The sequence below is a fragment of the Malurus melanocephalus genome, unplaced genomic scaffold (assembly GCF_030028575.1).
Source record: "Malurus melanocephalus ecotype Western Australia unplaced genomic scaffold, MMel_1.1 scaffold_38, whole genome shotgun sequence".
NCBI classification, from domain to species: domain Eukaryota; kingdom Metazoa; phylum Chordata; class Aves; order Passeriformes; family Maluridae; genus Malurus; species Malurus melanocephalus.
Window position 1 is genome coordinate 2,090,135 of NW_026623270.1, and position 27,297 is coordinate 2,117,431.

Genomic DNA, 27,297 nt, shown 5'->3' on the forward strand with positions numbered 1-27,297 from the left:
CCCGGCGCCGCGCACCCCCGGCCGCGCCCCGCCGCGGGAAGCCGCTGAGCTCCGTCCGGCACCCACCTGCCGGCTCCCGCGGCCGGCAGAGCCCTCGCCCCCTCCCCGTGCTCGAGGTGCCTCGTAGCAGTGACGTTCTTAACGTGGAAGGGAGGAATTCCATCCAGGAGACGAATTATTATTATATTAATTATAATTCRTGAAGCGTTTTATGGTGATGAACTGGTTTCTCCAAAGCCCAGGGTGTCCTAAGGTTGCATTTTAAAACTTTTTCCTACAGTGACAGCGGCAAAGCCCTTAACAATTGAAAGGTATGAGAGAACACAAGCAAGGAACAAGTAACCAAAGATCTCCTTTCTCAAGAGACAAGTCATATTGGGATGCATAASACTTTGTGAATACCGCAAGAAATTGCATGAAGAATTTAGGTAGACAATGGGTTAGGACTGTACAGCTAAACAGTGAACACAGGAAAAGAGTCAAGGAATTACAGTGATGTTCCATACTGATGTTACTCTTCTACCACTGCTCAAAAATTGACAAACTGTCCTGAAACTCTAAATTAACAGTTTCTCAAAGCAAAATGAATAYTAATAAAGGCAATGGATGCTGGAAATAAAAAGAAATGGGAGACTCCACAGATGGGATACTAAAAGTTTATAGAACTTTTTGTCCCAGGATGTGTGCACTCCAAAAKAATGGGTGAGTTCAAGTACAGATGGACAAATGAATAGGACAAAACACACAAGATTTGACTACACAGGGAGCATGTCTGACCTGGAATATCCCTGTACCACAAATTCCTGTAAGCCAGGGATGGGCTAGAGCATATCACTGAATAGTTGCCTGTTCTTTCCTTCTCCTGTAGAAATGCAGTGCTATACTGATAACTGACCAGTTAACCCAGTAACCCAGACTGACCTGCACGGACCTTGAGTCCATTCTGACATTCTGGCATTCTGGAAGTCTTATATCACAGTTCTGAGTGGCATGATACTGCTTTATTAGTACCAGAGTTTAACCAACTCAGAGACTCCAGGAACTGCTGATCATTGGCAAGAAGGAAGAGAACTGACTTGATTTGCGACCTAATGTGAAGCATTTGACTCTGCCAAGTACCTGTATTCCATGTAAAAGTAGCATGGTRAAGAGATGCTCATCAAGCTCTTCACCATGACAGCACCCAAAACAGGGTCCTGCATCCTGGCTGTGGGAGATGCAGAAAGACACAGGCTCTGCTGGAACCGTGGGTGACTAAGGCAGAGGGCAGAGCAGGCACAACATGCTGGCTTTCTGCTATGGGTCACCCCTGGTTCCCACTGACACAGAGATTGGGACATACCTGGAGTAAAGCCAGGAGGGGTGTGAATCGATTTATCTTAAAGAATGAACAGCAGCTCATCACTAGCGTGGGCCTGTATTGCTCAGTGCAGTTCAGAGCATGTTCAGCAGTAGCTGAGCTGTGTAAATTTGTCTCCCTAGAAAAGCCTCACTGTTTGGAGGGCTCTTCATCTGTGGTGGGCATGCAGGTGTTAGTCCTGCCTGACAGTGCCTACTGGGCACACAGAAACTTCTCCCTCTTGCCCTTCAGGAAGGTCAGAGGCTTTAGCACCCCACATGGTAACAGAAGTATGTGAGCTCTCTTATGATTCTGTCCTGGTCTCTGTTTTCTAATGCAGAATTCAGTGCCTCAATCCTTCAGGAATTCCATTCTCTGATAGCTTCTGAACTTCAGTTTGGCAATGAATTCAATGCTGAATAAATGAATTCCTGCTTACTTATCTTGCTGAATCAAGACCTTAGGATGCAGCAGGTTCCTAGAATTACTTGGCTGACTTTGGAAGGAAACGTCTTCAAATTCTGCAAATATTTTCAGCAGTATTTGGCTTTGGATTAATTAAGCCAAGATGAAATTCAGGTTTTGGACTGCAGGAATGATACAGCCCCCAACTACAGAAGACAATGACACTCCTTAACAGGATCTGTCTACTGAAGCAAGATCTCAGAAGCTTTTATTTTCCTCCTGTAAATCCTGAACAAACAAGTCTATGACCTTGTAATTGAAGTTTCATGTGCAACAGCCAAAACTTTCAGTCAAGACCTTCAGGCTGCCCCCACAAATGATGTCTGCAAGTAGCAGCAAACAGATAAGGAACTGAGTTACAGCTTTAATAACAACTCCAACAGAGATTTTAAATCAGGAGCTTTTGAATGCTGTCAACAGGTCTGCTAGACATTCTGTTGACAAGAGGTTTATTGACTGAAGCCTCTATTGATCTGGAATCATCTAATTGATTTCAATGTCATATTTTGTCAAATACAAATTTGGAACATCTTTTATTTCCCTTTTCTGATGCTTACAGAGCAGGTTTACTGCATTGTCAATAAGAGGCTTTAGTGCCAAGGGATTACGCTTACAGGATCACAGAGTGATGCAGGGCTGTGCTGAGAAAAAAAGTAATTCCCATCCTTGTAGAAAGCAGTGGAAAATTACAGCATTCTTTAGATGAACTGACCTCTAGTTAAAATAGCTGATAAACGATGCCCTGACCTCTGTTTTATTTCCAGCAGATGGATTTGAGTCTAACGCAGTTGTTGTCATTGTGACTTTATGAGTAAATGTTGCAGGTATTTCAGCCCCTAGCAGTCAGGGAGGGATGACTGCAGAAAAACCATATTTGTATTTCTTCCTATGAGTGTGCCTTCCTGGGAGAGTGCCACCCCAAGGTTCRTAAAAGTCCTTGCAATATTGTGTAGCCTGTTTAGCTTAGAGTTCTCATAAAACTGCACTGGATGACAGATACTTAAATTTATTGTTGATGTTATGAACTTTAATRTGCCGTGACTGCACAGAATCCAGTCTTATCAGAGCTGAATAGTGCTAATATGACAAAGGAGGCGAAAAACATATGATGGAAAAGTGATAAAAAAGTGAGCCTTGAGAAAAATTAAGATTCTTAGTGATGCTGTGAGTTTGGTCTGCTGGTTTCCTTTGGTCACAAGGCAGCCTTATGTGAGGAGATCCAGAAAGAATAGTGTTAAATATGTRCTGTCAGCTGACCCTTGCACTCAGATTTTTCTTCCAAAATTTCAGTTTTTAAAGGATAATAGCAGAAGGGCATTTAGGCATTTTCTGTCAAGAACATAATCTGAACATGTTTTCTTACATCTCTTGCATGAAATATATGTGCCAAAATACAAACCTTATAGCTGAACTAATCTAGCTATGGGGTCATCTCTTTCTCCCTTATCTCTTCATCTAGTGTTCCACTAGGTGTTGGCTAGCACGTTATCTCAATGTCTTTTATGCGTATACAAAACCCCCATCATCGTGATTGTCATCGTCATCAGTTCATTATCTTAAAAGAAAGATCTCTTTAAGCCTGTAAGTCCTCCAGCAACCTTGGAGATAAGGCACTAAATGATGTAAATAGTGTGAGAATTTGTCAAAGAGAGGAATTTTTGCTAGAGAGAAGTTCAGCTGGGTCCTAACTCAAACCAGCAACTTAGATTCTTGGCGATGTGAAAACAGAGGCCTGATAAAGGAAGACTCACACTGTTGGGTKTCAATGTGTTTTCTCTTAATAACACCACCATGTCTTTTGCCATTACACTGACTGCTTCAATATTCCTTGTTATTTATGGGAGGTTTTCTTTCAGGAAGTGTYAAAAGGCTTCCTGGGCAGAAGGATGTAAARCATGCATGCCAAACAGGGCTTTATCTGTAGTGATTTATRTTTAGTGATATATAATTTTAGGAGATATTTCAGGACCCTTCCTTTCAGGACCCAGATAAAAGTGGGGTTATTACAGTATTTCTGAGTGCATATTAATTAGTCTAAGTTAGAGGGCAAGGGAAGAAGTGTAGTTTTGCCCCAGGTAACTGGTCCAAAATGGAGTAAAAATATTTACATATTCATTCATAATATATTTACTCTCCTTAAGTTTTGGTACTCAAGTTAGCCACATAATCACCAAAGGTACCCTCCTTGGTCAGAAGAGACAAATAAGCATCCTGAAGGCAACTCAGTGCATCTGGGGACTGAAGCAAGCAGTGTCTACTGTTTAGTTGAAGGAGTTTGGTCCTGAAACCCACAGATAAGTAGAGGCTGATTTGAATTACAGGTGATTTTTACTTTTCTTATTTTTGAATCTTGGATGTGGAATCACTTTAGAGGATCAGATTGCCAACATACCCTGAGAGAGCTGGTCATTTTATTCCTGATCTATATATATTTACATAAAAAGAAAAAAATCCTGTGGCAAGTTTAAACACCATTTATGTTAGGCAGAGATTCCTGACCTTAGTCCAGTTCAGTCACAGACCTGGMAGAATAATTGTAACATTGTTATAACTCTCCATAGTGCACCTCAAGACTGAATTATACATGTTGGCTTCCAGCTAGCAGCCCTGCGTGGTTGTGTGTTGCAGTGGATACACAAGACATACCAGTTCTCTTGAAATTAATTGMCATTATCTTGCCTGATATCATCTCAGAGGGATGTGAAAGTATTAGTTCTATTTTACAAATGTGAGAATTAAACCACAGGGTAGACAATGTGTCTCATCTGAGGGAGGCCTGTGGCAGAACCAAAAATTAAGTGCAGAGCTAACTTTTTCCCATTCCAATATCTGGATTAAGATTACTGTACAGTAATATGTATTGCATATCTGCCAGCCTCATTTGTGTAATTACATGCATTGTAAATAGACAGTTTTGGGTGGCAAGAACCAGAGCAGGCACTGCAGGCATTTGCTGTACCTTGGAGGAATGCTACCRAGGTATCTCATGCTACTACAGCCCTGGTTCCCTTCCCAGCAGGAGCCACCCATCACAGTGAAAAATGAGGGACTTGGAACACTGACACCCAAAATGCTGTTATTCCAGAAAGGACCTGAATCTAAATTTGTGGGGAAAGAAGGAAGTTTAACCATATTCACATTGAACTGGCAWCTGGTAGCATCACCTGCCACCATCCAACACATTGGAAATGCCAGGAAAGCGCTTTTCCCACAGCACACKATCACCACAAAGAATATTACTGTAAGACAAAGGAGTCCCACAGCTGTTTCACTGCTGGCACAGAAAGAAAAAGCCACAAACATTCCCAACATTAATTTCTCTTTTTCTTTTCCAGATGCCATTTTCAAACCTGTCATTCACTTCACCGTGAATCTCTTTGTAGTGTTCCAATTAGGCTTTTTTTTTTTTTTTTAAAGACCTTAAGCCCTAAAGTGGATTGGAAACCTTTGATAGGGGTTTTATTCACTTTGCWAGAAGCTGCCTTTACCTTATTTTGGAATGCTTTGTGGGATTCCAAAAAGAAAAGCTCAAGTGTTTAGTCCATAGGTTTATGAGATTTCAAGACTAAAGGAAGATGCTGGAATATATAACCTGTCTGTCTGTGYAATAAGTCTTGCATTTGCTGCTACGTATATCAGGTCCAACAACTTTACCTCTGAGGTTTCTTGTCTCTTCCTCTTAACTCATATTTGGCTATCTCCAAATTTTTATCCAATTCAAGGATAAGAATCAGGAGGATAGACAAGCGCAGACACCAAACCCATGCACAGTCATGCACAGTCATGCCATGGACCACAGGTTGTGAGTATATGGGCCGTGAGTATATGACCTCTCCAGCCTTCTGCAAGGGCTTCCTCTCCCCTGTGCATCTGCATCTGCTCCTCAGCACCCACACGGTGGGTGTTCCCAAYCCTTGGACCAGCTGGCAGATCTCCATGTGGGAGCTCCCACTGACTGGCATTAGTCAGGCAGGTGATGAGCAGCTGGGCACAACCTCTTCAGCTGGCACAGCTGAGCTGGAGGCAGACATATCCCAGCCCACTTGGTGTGCAAGGCATARTGCCATTGATCTCACACACATTCACTGCATTGTTATTTCAAACTTGTGAAAATAAAGAAGAATTCAGATTTGCAAGTGTGCCATGCTTCCAGTAGTTGTGATACTTGTATAATGCCCTCATCAGAACCGTACAATACGATATTTTTTTTTGGAAAATGCTTGCATGCAGGAATGGGGAAGAGCAGATCTATCTTATTGGATTGCTGGTGAGTGCAGCTGGCTGATACATAATTCTCAGTGTGACACTAGACTCTGTTCCCTCGCTGAGATGACCGCAACACCTCTCTGCCTGGCTGAATATGGTGCCTTGATCTTTCACAAAAGACAGGCTTAATAACACCATAGAATTCTTTTCTTTTTTTTTTTTTTTTTTTTTTTTTAATAAAAGGAATAACATGAGAATCATCTCTATGTATTTTTAATAGGGCATCAGAAAAATTAAGTCGTGGAACTCTGACTTCTTGTGAACGTGTCTTAGCTTGCTGCAATACAGGAAACATTACTAAGCAGCTTGTATTTTGTTGATGGTGGAGTTCTTTAGAAATACAGATAAAGTGCCAGGTGAAAGAATTAAAGCATAAAGAGATTAAGAAAAGTACTGTCCAATGAGATAGAGGGTTGAAAGCAAGGCTTTTGGTCTTTGGTGTTCTACCACTCATATAAACAGATGAACCACTGAGGGCAAATTTAAAGCTCAAATTCAAAAAGACTAAGCATAATTTAGCTGCCAATGGCAGCATTTACTCACTTGCAAAACAGAGCACTGTATACTTTTCTACAGTTACAGGGAACTCCATTACTCATGYTATTATTCATTATTTTCACTCAGCAATGATTTTCACTTATGTATGTTTTTATCCAGAGGTCTTTAAACCTTCAAACAGGCAAATATTAACAGTGACATTTTAAAGAATGAGGAGATGGGGAAGTTGGATGACTTGGGTCACTGTCATATGAYGTGCTTGAAATAGAATAAACCATTTGTAAGGCTTGTGACTTTCAATCCCATTGACATATAGCCCACCCATATGACTTTCAACTCATTGGACATATAGCCCACCTCCTACAAAGCCAAGCTTGACAAGCAGTTTCACTYCTTTGGTGACTGACCCAGACTGACTGACTCAAAACAGTGGTTGAAATCACAACCACTTGATCAGTGGGATCAAAAACAAGTGCTCTCTTCTCCCAAGTCCTGTGTGGTTTGAAAGCAGCCCTCTGGTTTTGACCTGTTCCACAGTTTTGAGTTCCTTAGTGCTTAGAGGCAGACAAGGAGCACAGAAAGGAAAGMAATTTCTCAGAAAGGAAGAAAAAGGGTTTGTGCCAGTGTTTGAGATATGAATGTATGAAATACGCATTGATGGGCATATGTCATATTCGGCTGAGTATTAACTCCATATCTGCCTAATTCTATTTTGATTTCACTCTGTCTGTTTCAAAATGGATAGTACATGGTAGTAAAGCATGCTCAGCTTTKTACAGAGATAGCATTGTGAAGTATTTTTTACAGACCACATTTTTGTAGTATTTAGTATTATGTGTAGGTATATATATATTTATAGCTATGATTGTGGTTTTATTTCTTACATATTTATATAATCTTGTTTAACTCTTCTATGTTGAACAGCATACACAGAATTTACAACTCTTTCATCTAATCTCAGGTCACACTGATGAAAAGCCTGTAAGCACTCAAACCCCAGAGCATTCAGCTTGATTATTGTAAGTATATTTGTCYTTAGGCGCTGCATCCACAACTAGTGAAGTTCCAAGTCACTTTGGCTGTGTGAGTTGAATAATAGAATAATATAAAATTACTTCTATTCATGCATTTGCCCTCACTGAAACATACTTATATGTACAGTAGTGACTAATGAACTAGTGAACATATTTGTTCAAAACAGCTTAATATGAAATAGTGTTTYGTTCTTGGAGTGGGGGGAAGGCTACTGTGAGGTTATAAACTGTGAGAACCAGCATTATTTAATTAATATAATGAGTGTTTTTTCTTCATACACATTTTTATTCTCAGATGTGGTGTTTTTAAATATTGAAAATTATTATGAGACTTATACATCAGGTCCCACTTCGTTGTATAAGCCTTTTTGTGGCTGCCAGGAAAGGACATAAATGTTTCTGAGCATTTCTCAGTATCTCGTGCTTCAACAGTGTCTCTCGAGTTCTGTTAATTCAGGGATTACTCAGTTTTTTGGAAAACCAACAATGGACCACCTTGAGCAGCTGTAAGATTCAAATTCACAAATAAAAACCTATAATGAAGCTAAGCTTTGAGTGTTCATTCACGTGCTTTTATCAAGAATATTTAGAGAATATTATTTATTTTATTTCCATGTTCCTTTTGCTTTAGATAATTAATTGCTGATTACTTAAAAAAAAATGCTCCTATTTTTCAGGTCACCATCCGATGTTCAATGGACTGCCAGTACTGTCACAGACTTCGAAACACCGTCATATTCACAGAAAATGTTAAAATAGATTTCAAAATCGCATTTTACTCTGAACTGGCTCCATGGGAAGGCAAACAGGCTTYCAAGCTATACGCCATCATCCATGAGCATGGCTCAGCATCCTGACACTTCTGTGGGGCTGGCTTACAAGAAATGTGGAACCGCTGAGGTGCTGAATTCTTTTCACAACACGAAATGTTTAGACTGCTAAGAAAAGAAAAAAAAAAAAAGGGGAACTGCTGTTGGGAGAGTGTGGGGAACTCTATATAGAAAGAGGAAGTATCATGTGACTGATCAGGAAATGGGTACAAAGCATGTGTTCTGGTAGTATTTTCACTTGTTTTGGGGGCATTTCCATAGAGAACTGGAATGTGGCCCTTCATTTAGGTATTACTTCACTCCGGAGTGAAAGGCAGGCACTAATTTGGAGCAAAACACACCAGCTGTCAGCCTTTGCACATAGCAACACGGCACAACAGCTGAAGGCAGGTCGCACAAACACAACATCCCACGGAAACAGCAGTGCTGTAGAGCCATTCTGGGCTGCAAGAATCACAAACAATGCTCTGACTTCTATAAAAAGAGAAAGCTATTTTCCAGGCTCTGTTTTCTGAGAGGAATTTGTTCTCTTTTACCTCCAAAAACTCCAGGATACAGCTGTGCTATAAAAACTGCAGGGAAATATACACGGCAGCAAGGTGTGAGCATGATGAAAGCCCTTTCTGATCCTGCCTGCCAAGGCACCTCTTTACCATGTACAGATTTGACAGGATAGAAATTTATCCATCACCTTCCCATAAACATTGTCTGGTCTGGAGTACACTGCCAACTCTTGTGATGTCAGGGCTGTTCACTCCTTTGGTTTTGTTACGTGATTTTTTTTCCCCCAGAACCAAGGAAGAAGTCCAAAAATGTGACAGTTCTTCTTGTGTAAAGTGAAGTTCTGCTTATTCATTTTCTCTTGAGCAAGTTGCTGTTAGTCAGATGTTTGCAGAGTTGTGGGGAGGGTAGTGTACTGCCCTCAATGCAATGAAGTAATATTTTGAGGAAGTCCTTGTATGGACAATTTGTTCATTGTTTTGGAAGACTTGGAATAGCATTTCCAGGAGGACAATTCAAATTCCAGATTTGATTCCCCTTATTCAGTCATTCCTCAGTCAGCTGGGAGGCAGAGAGGCAAGTTTGGGTATGCTAGTGGAAGTGAGCAGCACAGAAAACTCAGACAAAATCCCTAACAGGATATTTTGGACCTTCCACTCCAAAACAGAAACATAACTCTTCTGCAGAGTTATAAAGGGACTGAAATAAATGAAAGATATATTTCAAGGTCGTCATAAGGCTCCTGAGAAACGTGTTCAATGATGTAGAGCAAGACAATTATTTGGAAGACTCTTTTTACCATTGGCTTTCCCCTCTCTGGAGAATGAGACTTCTTARCTTAAATGATTTCAAACTTGACCCATCCCCATTTGCTAAACAGATAACATTAGTCTACATTTGTCCTGGATCACAGTGTAACAAAAGTGTCAGGCTTTAATTTCCTGCACTGCTCCCTTGGTCTTTGTCATCCTCCTTTATCAGCCTTGTTTTTTTTCCTTTGTCTTCTTTCTAATCTTTCCACTCTGCTCCTTAGAGTGATCTTTGAGGAGCCTTAATCTGCTTCTTTATTTCACCTTCTTGTCTCTGTCAGGCCTTTCTTTCTTCCTGGCTGCTTCAAATTGAAGCCAGCACTCGGAAAGCAGCATCATCAGCTACACTCACCTTCAGTGGAACATCAGGAGTTCAAAGTCATATTCAAAATTATTTCAAGTAAAAGAGATCATTTCTCAAGCTTTTATTTCATAAGGTAAAAAATGGGATGTGAAAAATTAGACAGTTTCGGCCACCCACTTCAAGAAGGATGCAAAGAACTTTCAAAACTTGACATTTGTGTGAGTGCTGGAAGATGTGCAAGCAGAGCACGATGCTGAGAACCTGGGAAGCACGCCCAGCAGAGCAGAGCCTGTACTTTCATTAGTTAAAACTGTGCTGGAATTCTGATATATCTGTTATGTACCAACAGACCTMGGAGGAAAAGGTTTGCATGCATGGAGAAGTATGTCTGCCCCCCAGTCAGGCTGTTCTCGAGCTTAAAGGATAACTGTAGAGCCAGGGCATGGTAGGTCACCCTGGAGCAGAATGTGTGCTCTCAGTTCTACAAACCGGTGCAGACACTGGTTTTTATTTTTAGGTAGACAAGTCAGCTTCCTAGTTTTAGTGGGATGATTCACATCCATGATGTATACGTACTTCAATAATGTTCTTCATTTGTTGTTTCAATATTTGTGTCTTTTCACTGAGTTATTCTAATGAGGTCTTTGTTCAACTATTTTTTTCCATGGTGCTGTCCAGCATCCCATGCTTTTTGTGGGGAGGTGTTTCTTTTAAAGTTTTCAATTCCTTGATATAAATAAATTCACTTATTTTTACTGAGATGCTTTAAAAACTTTGTTTAGGACAGATTGTAAGCCACAATCTTGCATTTTCTKCAATTGCTTTTAATATACTTGCAATCTTATTTTTTGTGCAGCTGTATTAAAAGCAACAGCAATTTTCCATCTGTTTTAATTTGCAGTAAATGAGCTTAAGCTGCTGTGTTTTAGGCAGACAAGAGCTTGTCTCCTTCAGTAATTATTTCAAGACAATGCTGTTTGAAAGATGTGATAGGCTAAATGAAAATGATAGCATATCACAGGTAAACTAAGCAATTTTGCCCCAACATATTAAATTCTGACTATAATAAAAAAGGTTTTTAATTAATTTCTGTCACCACTGAACTGTATCACAAATTGCCTTCTCRGATAACAGTGACAAAGCATATATAACTGTCTGCTTGAGACTACAGAGGGTATCAAARAGCATTGTGATTGTTGACATAATTTAAAATTAATCTGTGCTAGAGGCTGAGATCACACCCCCTAGTCCACTGATTCCTGAGAAGTAGGAAGGTTTACATGGAAAAGTTTAGAACATAGTTTTTTTCTCCACAAGAACAGAATTCTCTTGTCTCCTGTGCAGGAGCTGAAGAAGCAGAAGGTGTCCTTGAAGAAGCTTTCAACCCTTTCCTGAGGTGATCACTGTGGGGACAGCCTGCTCTCTGCCTAGGGCCTTGAAACTTGAAATGTAATTAGGGGCTAAGTGTTTAGCAAGCCTTAGTTAGCCCTTCTCTCTTCTGGAGCACATTCACTTCAGGGCATTTGCATTGTTGTGAAGGGAATTAAAACTCTCCTCAGTCAGGCTGTTCTGTTAGGGGATCCATTTGTGTCGTGTAGTGCTGAGGGCTGATGGGTTCCAGAATGCTGCTGCATTATGTTCTGCCTTGGTTAGGGTTCCTTTCCTGGACAAACCTCACTCTTTGAGAAGTGCAGTTGCATAGATTTCTCTTGCAAAATGTATTGCAGAAAAATATAATACAGAGAAACCTTGGGTTATCATTACAAAAGAAGAAAAATTGTCTTTTTTCTTTGTAAGGAAGCAACATAAGCACATGCCCTCTGTCAAGGTCACTTCTACAAGCAACATCAAAAAATACAGAAAATTATAGCAACATTTCCTGTGGGATCTTCATTCAATAAGATTTTTTTAATTAGTTTATTTCAATGTCTATAAAATTCATAGCAATAGTTCTTCTTGGGCAGGAGCCAGTCAGTAGAAATGAACAGCCAGGATACCCCTGATACTCAACTTCTCTTCTGTGCCACATTTTCCTASAGCTTTTCCCTATTTCTCTTGAAACAGCCCATGCATTTGTGTGATTTATTGCTTAGCTGCATAATACACAAAAAGGCTTTAGATGATGGCCCCTCTGCTGCTTTTCAAAAGTATTTCMCTCTCCTACAAGGCCTGGTGGTCTTGCCAGCTAAAATGTGGATCTCTGCTGGAGAAACAAGACCTCAAACAGAATAAAGCCACAGTTTGGATATTGTCTGGAAAGGATACTGTGAAGGAAATGCTAGGACAAGAGAAAAGGTCAGATCTGGATATGACACCTCCTCATCACTCTGCTATTTTTTCCAGTGGTTTCTTTTTCATCCCCTTGCCCTCCCTTACCTTCATCCCCCACAACTGCAGCAATATAGCAGATCCTCTAGAAATCTCACCTAATGCCACACGCTGGAAGAAATCATCCAGGGTTGTGGTTTGGCCAATTTAGAATTGACCTCCTTCACCATATTGTATGGTAGGTCAGGTGCCAGATTTATAAATCAACAGGAAAAAAAAAAAAGAAGTGTTAAAGACCAGAAATACTTAGTTCTCTGTTATACCTGCATGGGCTGTCCAAGAAAATGGACATCAAGGATTTCCTGCCACTGAATATCCCCAAGCATGTTAAACCCAGCTCATCCAGACTTCCTCCAYAGTCAGGGGAGAGAAATGGACCCAGATAGGGACTGATTCTTCYCCTCAGCCAGGAGTTCTCCTGTAGRWCARAAGAACSRTGTCYGYTCTTTGTCACAAAAAACAGTGRCAACTGTGACAACACCACCCTCTTTGCAGAGGTCTGAAGTCAGGTGAAATGATGGGTTTGGTTTTTATTTGAGAAAGATTCTTCAGAGCTACAAGTACTGGAAGAACAATTTTTCCCCAAAAAAATTTATAATGTGAAGTCATCACAGATCTTCCAATTTGTAGCATGTGAGTTGCCATGGAGTTCTATTTCCTGCCTGACTCCAGTGGCTGAAGGATCAGCTCAAGGTTGTCCTGCAGGTAAATCTGGAAGGACTTCCAAGTCTTCAGACTTACATTTCTTTTTTATTGCAAGTTCAGTATGACACACAGAGAGACATCTATATTAACTGCAATTAAACTTTATTAGACCTTTGATCTGCTACCATGTTGTAGTGTGTGAATGAATGCATTAAAAGAAAAATCAAATGTGAAATAATTCTCTTCTGTMAGTTGTAAAGCTGAATTTCAAACTGTGCCTTTAGAGCACTTTCATCACATTTTTAATTGAGCTAGTTTTTGTGTGAGGAAATAGGGCTGTATTGGAAAAGATGAGGGAAAAGTAGAAAAAAAGCTGATGTTTCATTAAACTGAGAAATGCCATGGGCATGAAATTGTAGTCCTTACAATTGGCAGTTGTGTCCTGGCAGAAGAGCCCTTAAACTTCAACTACTCTGGGACGAGCTCCCAGATTTGTAAGCCATGAGCATTTTTTCTGCTTTAACTGAAATTAGCCTGGATACCCAATTAACATGGGTAAGAAAAAGAASAGCTAGCATCCCCATCTCATCACGACTGCCAAGAAGTGGTCCCTAAATACCGTATTTTTAACTGGGTCATTCCCCAGATGTCGTTTCAAGTGTAGCCAGCTGTGGACTTAACTGAGAAGACAATAGCTTGGTAGTGGAGTGGGCAGGTGTGAGTAAAAGGGCACTGAGACTCCTCCCACTGAACACGTAGCTCATGGAGGGGTTATCATTGGCCTAGTGCACTTCAGGCAGAAGAAAACACCACCCAAATTAGTTAAATCAGCTTCCCTGTGTGGCCTCCCCTATTTTTGAAAAGATTGTATTACAGCAATAGCTACCACTGCTTAGGAATCAGTGTAATTTACAACATTCACACRCTGTAGTGAGATCTCATGACTGAGTGAGCCTGTTTAGCTAATTAAATGTATTTCTAAACTTGTTTCATAAAATTTTATCATCTACATCAGGATTTAATCTCTATGCATAGAAGCCAAGACTGGTTATAGGTCAGGGGAATTAACCAAGAACATTAAGCATTCAAAATCAAAGCAAGGAAGTGAAAGATTTCCTCCTAATGGGGACAGAGGCTTCTGGGATATTTCCCAAGGGGACAGTTGCAAAAATGGCAAAKAAAGCAGGAAGAAAATCCTCCCAACATCCAAGTGAAATCTGCCTCAGGATCAGACATCTACTGTCATGTTAGGAGCAGTTTATGTTTACTGGGACATTTGCACTGTGTAGTCACAACATTTTTAGGGATAACTTTTTKCTTGACTTAAATGCAGTTCTGTCATGTCATCTAACCACGGCACYGACAGTCCAAGTTAATCTGGTAAACTTTTCATTTGTAAATAACATATAAGCTTATGATTAGGCAAGGAGAAATAAAGACAAACAAAGCACACACACACAAAAAAAAATTCCACATCCCTCCAAAATGCAAAACTCCAAGATAGAAAGGAGAAAAAATAAGAAAAATGCATGTGAACTTGGCATATTCAATTTATTCTATCTGTGCTAAAACTACTGAGGCTCCTCTTTGCACACAGCTGAGTTCTCCTGCATAAAGACCAGGGGTCACTGACTGGCCACTTTTGCCCTCAGATGCATTCACAGGACCCTTGCTGGAGCTAATGAGAGCTCTGCTCACACAGCAGGTCAATGCTGAAACGTGTCTGACAGCTTATTAAACAGAKCTGCTAGAATTCTGTTGTTTCTCYTCATTATGTCATGGCATAATTCCTCTGGAGCCTTTGTGCTGCACATTGTGCACTGCGGCCATGCATGCAAGGGAGTTGTTGTTGTTGTTTTCACCCAGCAAAAGCTCAGTGGGTGAAAGATTGCATCTCATTTTGACATGAAAAACATCCTTCAATTAGGCTTGGMTGGGAGACAAGGCACTTCAGCCCGGAATAAAGGCACACCAGAAGCAGAGCACACTGCCCGCTCAGCCCCACCGCCCACCCTGCAGCCCACCAGCCGTACCTGTGTCCTCACCACCCCACAGGGTCCTGGGCTCTGGCTTGGGCARCGAATCTCCCTTGCTCTGGGGCTCCTTCATCTGAAAAACACACAGGGAACACATCAGGTCATGAGATGCTGAGGTGGGTTTTGCTTTGCAACACTTAAGACCAAAATTATTTTCCATCCAAAGTGCATATTTCAGTCAACAGTCCAAGGTCACTCTCCAGCTGTTTCTATAATCAGGGGCAAACTTATGAGGTGTGAGGTACTGCAATCTTTCAGAAAATAAAAGGGCACAGTATTTTGAATTGCATTTTTCCATTCAAAGTGTGTGCATTGATTTTACACTGTGAACCAGATGGTCCAGCCCCATTCTCCTGCCTTGGCCCTGCAGAGGTAGGGGAAGGGAAAGCAAATGGTGGGCAGAGTCCCAGCTCTGTCTCCTGGCATGGAACTCCTTGCAGAGAGCTACTTTGCCCACTTTCATTCACAGCAGGGAGAACCTTGTGGGATTTGGCRTAGGGGATGCACAGGTGCAGTCCCTTCACAAACCCTTGGGTATTGYCAGTGTGGGAGCTACAGACACGTTCCCCTTCCTGATTAACACTTCATCCTCATCCCTGCTGTGGCAATGCATCCAACTGTTTGCCCTCTAGAGCTCTCACATGTGAGGTTTGAATCAGAGATGTGCAAGAATTTTGAAAGCAAGAAGTCTGACTCTCCTCTGTCATCAGTTTGATAAAAACTCTGGTATGAGTGGTGCTGCTCCTGGGTGTGAGGGGGAAGYCAATCAGCAAGATTACACCTTTGCTAACCCTATCTATACCAGGCCTGCTTCCCAGTGTCTCCATCTTACTGAAACACTGCATCCAGCATTAGCATGGGAAGCAGTAGTCAAACAGCAAATAAGGTGTAGAAKAACAAGGTAAAGAATTCCCCCTGGAAATCTGGCTTTTAGAAAAGCATTCTGTGTCCAAAGACAAGAGAAATTTTCTTTTTAGCATCAAAACTTAAATACTTCTTCACACAAATGCAGTTTTCTCAAAGTCTGCAGTCCTGACTGATGAAGTAGTTTGTCAGTGTGGCTCTGGAGCTCTGGTGGGTCGCTGGCTTAGAATTTTCAACTGTGCTGTGCTGTGCTGTCAGTTTTAGAAATACTTCCATTCAAAAGAGGCCCAACTCAAATGAAACTTCCCCCCTCCCCTTACATATACTCTAAACACGTATGAAGCTGTCAGGATTGCAAAACATTGGAAAGGTGGCTCGCTTTTCCAATTGCATTTTTCTCATTATCTGTATTTATAAGATTAAGCACATGCCAAATAATGGGGAGGAAAGACATTCAGGACAGCCACTGTTCTGGCTACTGTAAAATTCCTTGATTAAAGAGCCAGAGGGAATACAGGAAAGAGCAGTGGAAAAGAAGGTAAGTGTAGGATGAAGGGAGAGAAGGAGACAAAGTGTTTAGTTTGATGCAGAACTGTGATAATACCCAGAAAAATGCAAGCTCAGAAAATACAGAGAAAAGCATTTAAGAAAAGCATTCTCTGGACATTGATCTGCCCTTACAGAAAAGCACATCTTTATGTATGTACAAAATAGTGGCAAAGCCACCATGTTAAAGACAGAAATGTGTCCACCACATCCATGAGCAATAAGATTCAGATTTTGAATGCTGAAAGCTGCAAACYCTGAACTCTGTTATTTAATGGAGTCCAGAAAAAGTGGAAACTCTTGGCTACCCTGCCATGAGACAAGAGGTATCACTGYCAAAATTTGCTAAGGTAAAAGTTTGGGAAGTTTCCAGATGGGCCACATGGAAAGGCTCCCAAGGAAGCAAATTTAWTCTAAACAGGTACTAAAGAGGAATGGAGCAGAAGGGGAAGAGTGCACTAAAAGCAATGATCCCCTCAAGAATTACACACATGTGTATCCATCAGCCAAGAGCAACACTGGGTGGGAATGAAAGTGCACATTTGTACCTGCTGACAGGAGGAGAGGTCACAACAGACACTGACACTGCAGCAGCACCGCCCTTGTGTGTCTCATCRCAGTTCAATGCCAGCAAATCACAGAGCTGACAACAACCTCACCACACCCCAGAGTGTGCCTGTCTGCAGGGCCACAGCTGGTAACATTTGTGTATTCCACAGCCTGGGTGGGAAGGTTAAAAAATTAAAACTTGTGAAATACAGAGTCAGTTACAGAAGTGACACAAACAGGTAGGAAACCTGGTTTGAAATAGTTTGGGGAACTCATTTGTCACTAAGTGTGCCCACTTTAATTGTCTGTGATACTGTTAACAAATACATCTAATTCAATGATTTTGTTAATTTGCTTTTTKGTCCTATTTTATTATCTGGTGCACAGTGGCACTTTAATCACGCCTTCCTTTTTCATTTCTATGCTTCCATTTCAATATAGGTTCTTAAAACCTGAGGCATCCTTAAGGAGATCCCTCTTGTTATTGTATGCAGAACGTTTCATTTGTATGTTTTTTTGGATTATGTTCTCATTCTACCATTTCTGTAGCTCAATTCTATAATAGTTGCGCTGAAGAAGTTTTTCTTTTCATTCATGGCAGTGAATTTCTCACCATGGTACTTGTAAAATACTGGATTAAGTCTGTTTCCTCACTGACATCGCTCAAGCTTAAAGTTCAGTGAGGGGAAAGGAGACAAGTAATTAAATGTGWGTGGCCAAGCCTTTGTGCTAGCTGAGTGCACATAAGCCAGAGCAGATAAGACCTCAGCAGGTCAGATATTTTAAAACAATATCCATACAATAGTGACTCTATATAAACCAGCACATTTTTCCATACCACAAAGCACAGCTTCTCCCTTCCCACATTTCTTGTACTCCAATAATGTGACCCTGYAAGACTGCCTGTCCAGGTGAGAGGGACTGCTTCCTCTAAGCTTTGCCCTAGGAATCAGCTGTGGAAAAATACATCCTTTGATTTGCAAGAAGTAAACTGTGTTGGAGGCTCTATCTCCAAAGTAGAGTTTAACAGCACCAGACAAAGCTTTGCGTTTCTTTCAAATCTCAGTGTCATTGGAATAAGATAAAGTGAAATAGAAGTCAGAAGTTCATATGTCAGTGCAAACAACACTTTACTTGAAATACTGCTTTTGGCTAACATTCAGTGCTTTTTATATTTTGGGCAAACATGCCATTAATTGTGTGATCCTGCTTTTTCTTGTTTTAGAAACTAAAAGGATGGCAGTCTTTATAAATGCTTMATAAAATAGCAATTGCATCACTTCCTTCTCTGCTTCTTTTGACCTGGGCACACAGTTCTTTTCAGCTGTAATGCCTCTTGCTGTGTCCTCAGCCTGGAGGCCATCCCTAAAAAGAGACGGGAAAGGAGACAAGGTAGACAGACTGGCTATCCTTTTTTGGTGTAGGACAAGAAATGGGAAAGGTTGTTGAGATTCAAATATTTAATGAAGTACTCTGAAAAAGCTCATCTTTCCCATGGCATCCAGTAYGGGAATGGTTGAGAATGTCTAGACATCCATTCAAGTGTCTCTGTGCTAGACAGTTGGGTTGTTCAGTCTGGARAAGAGAAAGCTGTGAGGAGACCTTATAGCACCTTCCARCACCTAAAGGGGGCYTACAGGAAGGCTGGAGAGGGACTTTCCACATGGGAATGTAGTGACAGGRCWAGGGGGAATGGCTTTAAACTGGAAGAGGGTAGGATTACATTGGATATTAGCAAGAAARTCTTTACTGTGAGGGTGATGAGGCACTGGAACAGKTTGCMCWGARAAGTTGTGGATRCCCCATCCCTGAAAGAGTTCAAGGCCAGGTTGAATGGGGTCCCAAGCAACCTGRTCTAGYGGAAGGTGTCCCTGACCATGGCCAGGGAGYTGGAACTGGATGTTTAGGGCCACTYCCAAYCCAAACCATCCTATGATTCTGTGATCGTGGGAGCCCCAAAGGAGCTGAGACCTGGGGAAATTACTTCCTCCTTTGCTGGGATGTCAGGCCCACATTCCTTCACTGCACACAGTAGGTGGTGCAGTGGTTGAGAGCACCAAAAAAGGGGAAAGAAGATGATTTAAAGAAGACCTGTCAGTCTTTGAATAACAATGTTATCAAAGCAGGTAGCTCTTGTAGTCTAGAGGTGACCTGCAATTCTAATGCATGTGCTTGTAGAGAGAGTGCTGCTGTTTWGCTTTCAGCCAGTCCTCACCTGCTCTGCCGAACCAAGAGCCAGAGGAATGTGGTTTGCAAAGGCAWTTTCAGCTCTGAAGCCTAATTTACACATCAACGTTGTTAATTATTTCATTGCTGAACATCYTCACAGCCAGAGCTCATTATTGGCTGCGTGTTCTGTTCACTTGAAAGGATATCAATACCAACAGTGGAAGCAGAACACTTTATCTATACTAAATACCAGAGCCCCTTTGTATTAGAAAGAAAAGATGTTGCTCATAGATACAAAATGATACTCATTTATTGAACTGTCTGCTTTCACTGCTGTTTTCTAGAGTCCTATAGGAGATCTACCTTATTCAGCAAGATACAGCCTTCAGATCCAGAATATTTTTGCCACTGGGATAAAAATGAATGTCCTGGTTTTGCTTGAGGTTCTCAATGATACAAATAAGYCACTGAATTCTTTATGACAGTTAACATATTCAGATTTACAGCTTAATTTGTGTAGACAATCTGTTCCAATGAGGACAATACCAGAATGTGACAGGACCAAGCATACATTAGCTCTGTGGACTGGGCTTGTGAAACGCTCACCCAAAGTTAAAGGATTCATAAAGTTGGTGGCTAAAATTTCCACAGTCAGTCATAACAGCTAGTTATCCATTGAAATAAATGGGAGCCATCCACACTTCTCTTGGTGTCACTGCTTCMGCACTGCTGAGCTCTCACTGGTGGAACCTGAATGGAGGTCCAAAACATCTGCCAAAACCACCACCACAACCACCAGGCCTAGTGCCCAGGAAGGGCTGTCACCAGTGCCGGTGACCACAATCACCTGCAGCTTTTGAAATGAGAATAGACCAGATGTCCCCATGCTGGTGTCCAAAGYAAGAACCCCAGGTGAGTCTGGAATGCGAAGTTACCTAGATCAGGACATGGCTACTGTAACATCCTTATGACAAGTTCTCCCAGCCTGCCTGTGAAAGTGTATTCAGAGGTTTACATAGCTGTTCTAAAAACTGTGAGAAGTCTAAGTTCTTCCCATGGGTGGAAAAAGCACTGCTACAGATTTCCATAAACCAGCCATGGCTTGGACTKGGTTTGGTTGTGCTGCATCACAGGGCTGTAATTAAGGGCCATAATTAAGTGAGCTGCAAATTGAGATAAAGCATTTGCCCACATTTCATGTGCTGCAATGCTGTTCCTCCAAGCTCTGTGTTTCTCCWTGCAGCACTCTGSATCCTTGCACAGCATYTSTSSTAGCGGTGCCCTTGCTGGGCACAGMGAGCTGCAGGTGCCCACAGCTGCAGCCACAGTTACTGCCAGAAACACACCACACAGAGCAGCACAGGCAGGAGGTGGCTATATTTATCTCTCAGAAGAGGGTTTTCTAGCTTTGCAAAATGGTTGTTTGCTTTTTTTTTTTTTTTTTTTTTTTTTTTTTTTTTCTTGTGGGACAGGCACAATATAGATACTCCAGTAGGGTATCTGATCTGAATAGGATCTATAGGATCTGAAGGATGCTCTTCCATGAAGAATCACCAAGACTGGCAATAATGTTCTTCAAATGTGTTGCTGATTTATTCAAATAATTTCCTACCACATATTTGCTAACTAACAAAAAAGCATCTGATGTGGTGTGAGTTATTGAAAAAAAAGTCCTTGTTTCATTAAAGCAATCTTTTCAGGCTGCAACTTTAATTTTCAATGTATATCGTGCTTTTGCCTTGATAATTGTCAAATTGTGCRAAACCCTATTATTTGTGGCAATGTTTTGTTCTATCAAGATTATCAGGGAAGGGAGAAACAGATATTATTGGTGTACTGAAAACTCATTTAAAGCARAGCACAAGGATCTAATAGTATTGCTAGATGCATAAGATATTTTAAAACTTGCAGCCAATCTCTTCAGGTCTGAGCTATTTGGAGTAGCTCACATCTAACCTGTAAAAACAAAACCACATAGCCCTCTTCCAGAGGTCTCTTGACCATTGCCAGGGGACAGAAGATGCGTTTTTCTGCAGAAGGACAAAGTGGGCTAACTGTATTTGGCACTGGGTTAACTGTTTTTGAACCAAGGCTTTATCCCAGCCTGAAGCCAAGCTCAGGGACACAACTGAACAACGTTCTGTGATTCAGAGCTTTTGTGATTCATTGCCTCCAACAGTGCAAACCAGAGCTGTRTTTGATGATGTTGAGAACCAGATCTGTTTGTTTGGGAYTGGTTGAGGTAAAAGGATGAAGGGMTGAGTTGTGGCTCACAGCACAAGGTCCCAGGGACAATGAAACTGCAATCCTGCAGCACAGTGTAAATGCTRCATTAAACAGCATCCATTATGAATGTACAGCATGCTGTAGCTACATCACCTGTTCAGTGAGTGAAAGAATCCTTCCTCTTGAGAAAACAAAGTCATGGGACAAGCAGAAGTGAAAATCAGCCTATACTTAGGTGAAATTTCATCAGTACTTCTTCTACAGTAAAATCACACTAGTCCAAACAATACATATAAATGTTTCTTGGATTGATCATTATAAAGCAGCCAACAGCTTTATTTATGTCAAGTGGTGGAAATAAGRSAGCACTGAATAGAAAATATTCTTTWAAGTTAAATTTTTCTSTCTCAGTTTAAAAGTTCAWTAAAGCCAGAATATGAGATYCAAGSTTTCTAGCCTCACACTTYTGAAKGAGTTGGAATTTGGATTCAGATTCMTAWCTGAATGAATATCYTATCCAYGGGACTGAATAGGAATCCTGAGACCAGACAATGAAATTGAGAAGAAGTTCAGGTGCACGTGAGAATTCAGAYTTACAGTCATAATAACTGTAGAGTCAGAAGTAGACAGTACAATGATCTTGTCTGAAATTCTGCATCATGTGGCTACAGAATCTTGCCAGGTTTATTGCTACCTCTCCCCTGGTATTTCATGTCTGGTTTGGACTTCAGAATTTCCAGTGATGTGAAAACCACCCTTCCTTATATGAGTTGTTTGTTCAACATTTTTTATACTTTTTTTTTTCGCTCTTATTGATTGTTTTTGCTTGATCTTCTAGTTACAGGATRTTTTTGTATCTTTTCTTTGAAGAGCTTTGTGTTACAAGTAGCTGCTCCTCCAGGGAGATATTTGTAAGCCACGGTCAAGTTGCTTCTCAAATTYGTTTTTGATGAAGTCATCATGGCCTTCTCATCCAGGGTTAAACAATCTTGCATTTGAGACAAAGAAAAAATACACATCGTCCCTACAAAGTAGCAAACAGAGCTATAAATTTGAGCCTTTCCAGCTGACTCACAATAACATGTACCTATATCCTAAATCAAGTTCAGAAAAAAACCAAACTCAACCTTTAAACCCCAACCTTGGTGTTTTCCAAAATAAGACAAGGTGTAATAGAAATATAAATCATGTCTAGACTACCAAAAATGGGATTTATTGCCATTTTTCTCTTTTTTTTCCCCCTCTTTTTCTCTTAAGTGTAGACTTAAGGAAGTCAAACTAAAGACTACAATTTAACTATCACAAAGAAACTAATGCATCATATCCTATTAYAAAAATTATAAAATGTGCCTGAAATAATTTTGAGTGTGGAATTCAAGTTTATAGTGGTGTAAAAAAGTAGCTGTRTGCAGAGCTGACACAACACTGACAATGAACAAGGTATGATAATCACAGTGGACAGAAGCTGCCACACACACACAGGGTCCCTTGGAGCTGAGGATATCTTCCAAGGCTGTGCTTCCTTGTTTTCCAGGAATCAGAGTGAAACTGTCTTAAGATTGTATTTTCTGGTCCTTGCCAGCTCTAACCAGAGCAAAGCCATTCATTTRTACATTATCCCACTCTCATTTACCAACAGAGAGTGCAGGAAAGTGACGTTAACTGAATTTGCTTCAGGTTTGGTTAAAGATTTGGGGAAAGGTTGGAGTCAGTTCCCACTTTGCCTGAACTAATTCTCTGCCCTGAGTTGTAAACCCTCAGAAATAATCAGTGAACCTTGCATGCTCCCGGTTTGCTTAGAACTGCTTCTGGCCTGAGGAAGGAGCATTTTTCCATGGATGAGCAAGTGAGGTGTCTCAGCAACAATCACAGCAACTGCAGTGATAATTGCTCTCTGGCTGTTCAGTCACATAGCACCTATTGGCAGGGAGAAGATATAACTAGATTTTACTTCAGATTCTAAATGTTTTTATTGCATAGGAAGTTTGCAGACCTTTTAGACTATATCCTCACACTGTCCTAGGCGCTAGCATAGAAAAGTAGATGCCATGTTGTTTTGTTCTGTATTTTTCTGTACGTGGGAAGAAATAAGAGCAGTGACTGCTCATGCAGTGATGTATGCCTTCCAACAGCMAGAGACAATGTGACATCTTGAATTACTGGGCCTAAGGATTAATTGGATAATTGTSTCAATTTTACAGATGGAAAATCTAAATAACAAAGAGTTTGAAGATCTGCTCAAACTCAAATCCCATTTCAAAGAATCTGGAATAGGCTTTAGTTTCCAATYCTCCAATTAATTTTCATGATGAAATCATTTCCCCTAATACATTCTTACATAAGTCTGACAATCAGTTTACTCATACAGTGGGGTTTATATCAATGGAGAAGCCCTTTTGTTCTGTATATTTTCTTGATGTTCATCAAACACTTCCATTTCCATTGCTTGAGATGTACATATCGCAAGGAAGCCAAATGTCACTTGCTGTAGGGACAGCTTCCATTCCTTCCTACTAACTGTGAAGCGTYGATATTTTCATAATGCTGCAGTTCAGTACTGTGACAGCAAGGTCAAGAACATACTATTATAATAAAAGATTGCCTACTATACTTAGGCTTGACCCTTCTTTTTAAAGTGCCTGATCATTCTCCCTTTCATATTTCCTGCTAAGGAATAATTTGACCTGAAAATGAAGAGGAAATGAGGCTGGTTAGAAGCAAAATGTTTTTGGCGTGTCATTATTATTTTTGCTATACTTGAAATCATATGTCTATTAATTTCTGAAAACTCAGTGACATAGTCAGAAACCAATCTTGTTCTCTGTTWAAACCAATGAAAAATCTCTCTCTGTCTTCAAGAGTGAGATCTCTGTTACAAATACCTGCCAAGAGAGAAAGCAAATTAGCAAAATCTGTACTTTTTAGCTTAGGTTAATTTATGGTTGCAATGGTAGTTGTATGAGTGTACAGAGGAAGAAATGAAACAAAACTGTATAGGGGATATAAATGGGTGTCTAAATAATACCACTGTTGTATGCTGTGTGAGTGCAAAACTTGAAATGGAATTAAATGCAACTACAACAAGCCTATGTTATTCCACACCCATATTTTGCAAGAGGTGGTGAAGGTGGAGTGATGCTGGCTGGATTGACATGAGGGCAGTGATTGTTATTTGCCATTTAGAAACAGGTATAGACACTGAAATGACTAAAAAAATAGGCTATTGCCATGTCAGGGGTGTGATTAGCAGTGGATTTGTTCTGGCTCTCCTGACAGGAGATGAGAGGTTGGTCACTCATGCAGCTCAGAGTGCAGCACATGTCCATGGCATCAGAGCCAGTGACAGAGCTGTCCCCTGCCTGCATGACAATGGCTCTGTCCTGAGGAAGCTCCCAACACCGGGAAACTAACGCCATGGTGGCCACCAAGGCTCTTATGGCATCTTCTAAATGGCTTCAGCATGGGCTTGCCCAGTGTCAGCAATTCTGGGATTGTTTTCCAGCACTTCCCTGAGACTGGCTGGCAAGGTGGTTATCGCATTCAGCATCCTACCCCTGCTTTTGCTGTCAGCCACCCTAGGTACATCACAACATGCGTGTGTCAGTATAAACACACACGTAGGCTTTGGGATAGTGTTGGTGTAGATAAGCTCTAAAACTTCATTCTACCCAAGAACGAAATTGAGGGGCTTAAACCACAAAGTTCTACACAAACATCATTCTTATCTGGATGGGTGGTTTTTTTTTTGCGCTGGTCTGCCATGCAGCAATATTCAGTTTGGCTGAAACCTGGTTTAAATCAGATTTAAATCAAATTTCTTCCATACAGTTGCAATCCACAAGATGGGTTCTAAGAGAGGAATGAATAGGTTCTGCATGGTCCTTGCACTCTGGCTTTGCATTTGCAAACAGTCTTAGTTCTGAACAATTGTCAGTTTGATGCTGTCATCATTAACAAGAATTGATCTTGCAAAAAGGGGCTGCCCAAAGGTTCAGCATAAAATATCCAACTATTTGCATGTACACTGAGCACATCTATTGGTCCTTACCCTCTGTTACAATTCAACAACTGCTGTGAACTGTCTCTAGCCACGTGTTTTGAGGAGCAAGGGAAAACAAGGTATATTTCACTGCTTATTACAAATCATAAAAGCACCAAAACAGGATTTCTGGAWGTGTTAATACTTTTCTTCCAACTCACTTTAGTCACAGCATCAAGAAAAATGGGATTTGTTAAATAGGAAAATATTTACCACACTAGTAAGTGTCAACAGTCATTGCAAGTCTGAAAGGCTGTTGCTCCTTTTTTCACAGTACAAGTATTTTCTTGCATTCTGTTACCTAATCAGATATGGGAATGCTGGTTCATAGCTWTGGATCTCTCTGAAGAAAGTTCCCACTTGTGCTTAGAGAGCCAGAGATTCAGTTTTTCCATTCCTCAAAAGATTTGTTTAGCATGCAGGTTGTCTTTCCAGATGTCCACAAATCTTAAAAGCTGATCTAGGATAAACAGAGGTCCATCACTATTACTAAGACCATCAGCAGGATTAATTGATTTGTGAATTGTGACTTTGATCTGAGAAGAGCCTATGCTTCTCCCTCAAAGAAACTGGAGCAGCATTCTTAGAGAAAYGATAACATATTATCCCAATGCACCCAAAACTGGCAACAGTCAAATTGGAGCCAAACAGATTTTGAGGTTGTGACAGAATTGAGCAAGTCTGTTACTATCGGCCTCACCACAAGACTGCTGCCAAGACGCTGAAAATTCAAAACTAAGCCTACACAGCAGTTTCACTGAAAGAAAAATAATATTGACAAATGCTCTATGAAGGATCCAGATCTTTTTTCCCCCTTCTAAAACTCTTTGCAAAGCTTACAAAGGAACAAGGTCCTCTGCAGATCTGCTGACAGCTCATAAAGGAAGCTGTATAGGCTTATATATCTRCAAATATTCCTAAAGGTCTTATTTCCACTCTTCTCAGTATTTTTGGAATGAAATGTAAGGAAGAATCAGGCTGCTAATGGCATGCATGGCAGTGATACAATCTGAGWTTTGCAGCAACAAGCTTGGAGAGTGTCAAAATTGCCTTTTTCCTGTGCTCCTCCAGTTATAGACTGGGGCAAGCATGGGTTCAGTACAGACTTCAGCATGTGATAATGTGGTAAAAACACAGRTTCACAGACTACAGCAGCAATTCCATAGCTATAAGGGGACAAAGGGGCCAAAGATTGCAAACATTGCCACCACGGGGAAGCCTGGGAGGACAAGGAGGTGTCAGATCTGTGATTAGAGTGTCTTCTGAATTGGGTGTGAAATGCCCTCCAAATGCGGGCGAAACCTTGGACTGAAAGCACTGCAGTGGCTGTAACTAGCACAGGAAATGGCAGGTTTGCAGCTGAGTTTCTTCTTCCAGTTGTGCCTGGAATGTAGGACGTTACAAGAAGCACATTGTGATGGAGGAACTACTTAAGTATAAAAATCTTTTTTGTATGTCTTCTAGGGATKAATTCTGAGATCCTGATTTTCTGAGTCCACCCAAAACTAAAGTGTGGAAAGTATTAAGCAATGCTTTATCAGGGTGGAAAATTACTCTGCAGTTCACACGTGAAGTGACATCCTGAATGTGCAATGTGTTCAACAGCCACACAATCTATGATAAGAACTTCCTTTTGCTTCACTCTTGTGTCATCCCTGTTTCACATGGCTTTCAGAAGTTGATGTGCTCACAAAACTCTGGTCTGCTTGCACATGAGCTTGTATGTTCTGCAAATCACAATGGGTAACACAGTATTGGCAGAAAATTTTCTAATTCTTCCTAGGGACAAGATTTCATTGATCAAAGTTGAAGAATTGAAAATCCCTCCCACGCAGTTGCCCTAATGTCT

The 27,297-nt window shown here is 40.9% G+C and overlaps 1 protein-coding gene across 1 annotated transcript in view; it reads right to left on the bottom strand.

Annotated features, from left to right (window-relative positions):
• The window catches only part of SGK1 (serum/glucocorticoid regulated kinase 1), a 70,099-nt gene that overhangs the window by 8,772 nt on the left and 34,030 nt on the right, over positions 1-27,297 (bottom strand). The window contains exon 3 of the mRNA XM_057364408.1: positions 15,053-15,128. Within this exon, the coding sequence (XP_057220391.1) occupies positions 15,053-15,128 (76 nt within the window). The remainder of the gene's footprint in view (positions 1-15,052; positions 15,129-27,297) is intronic.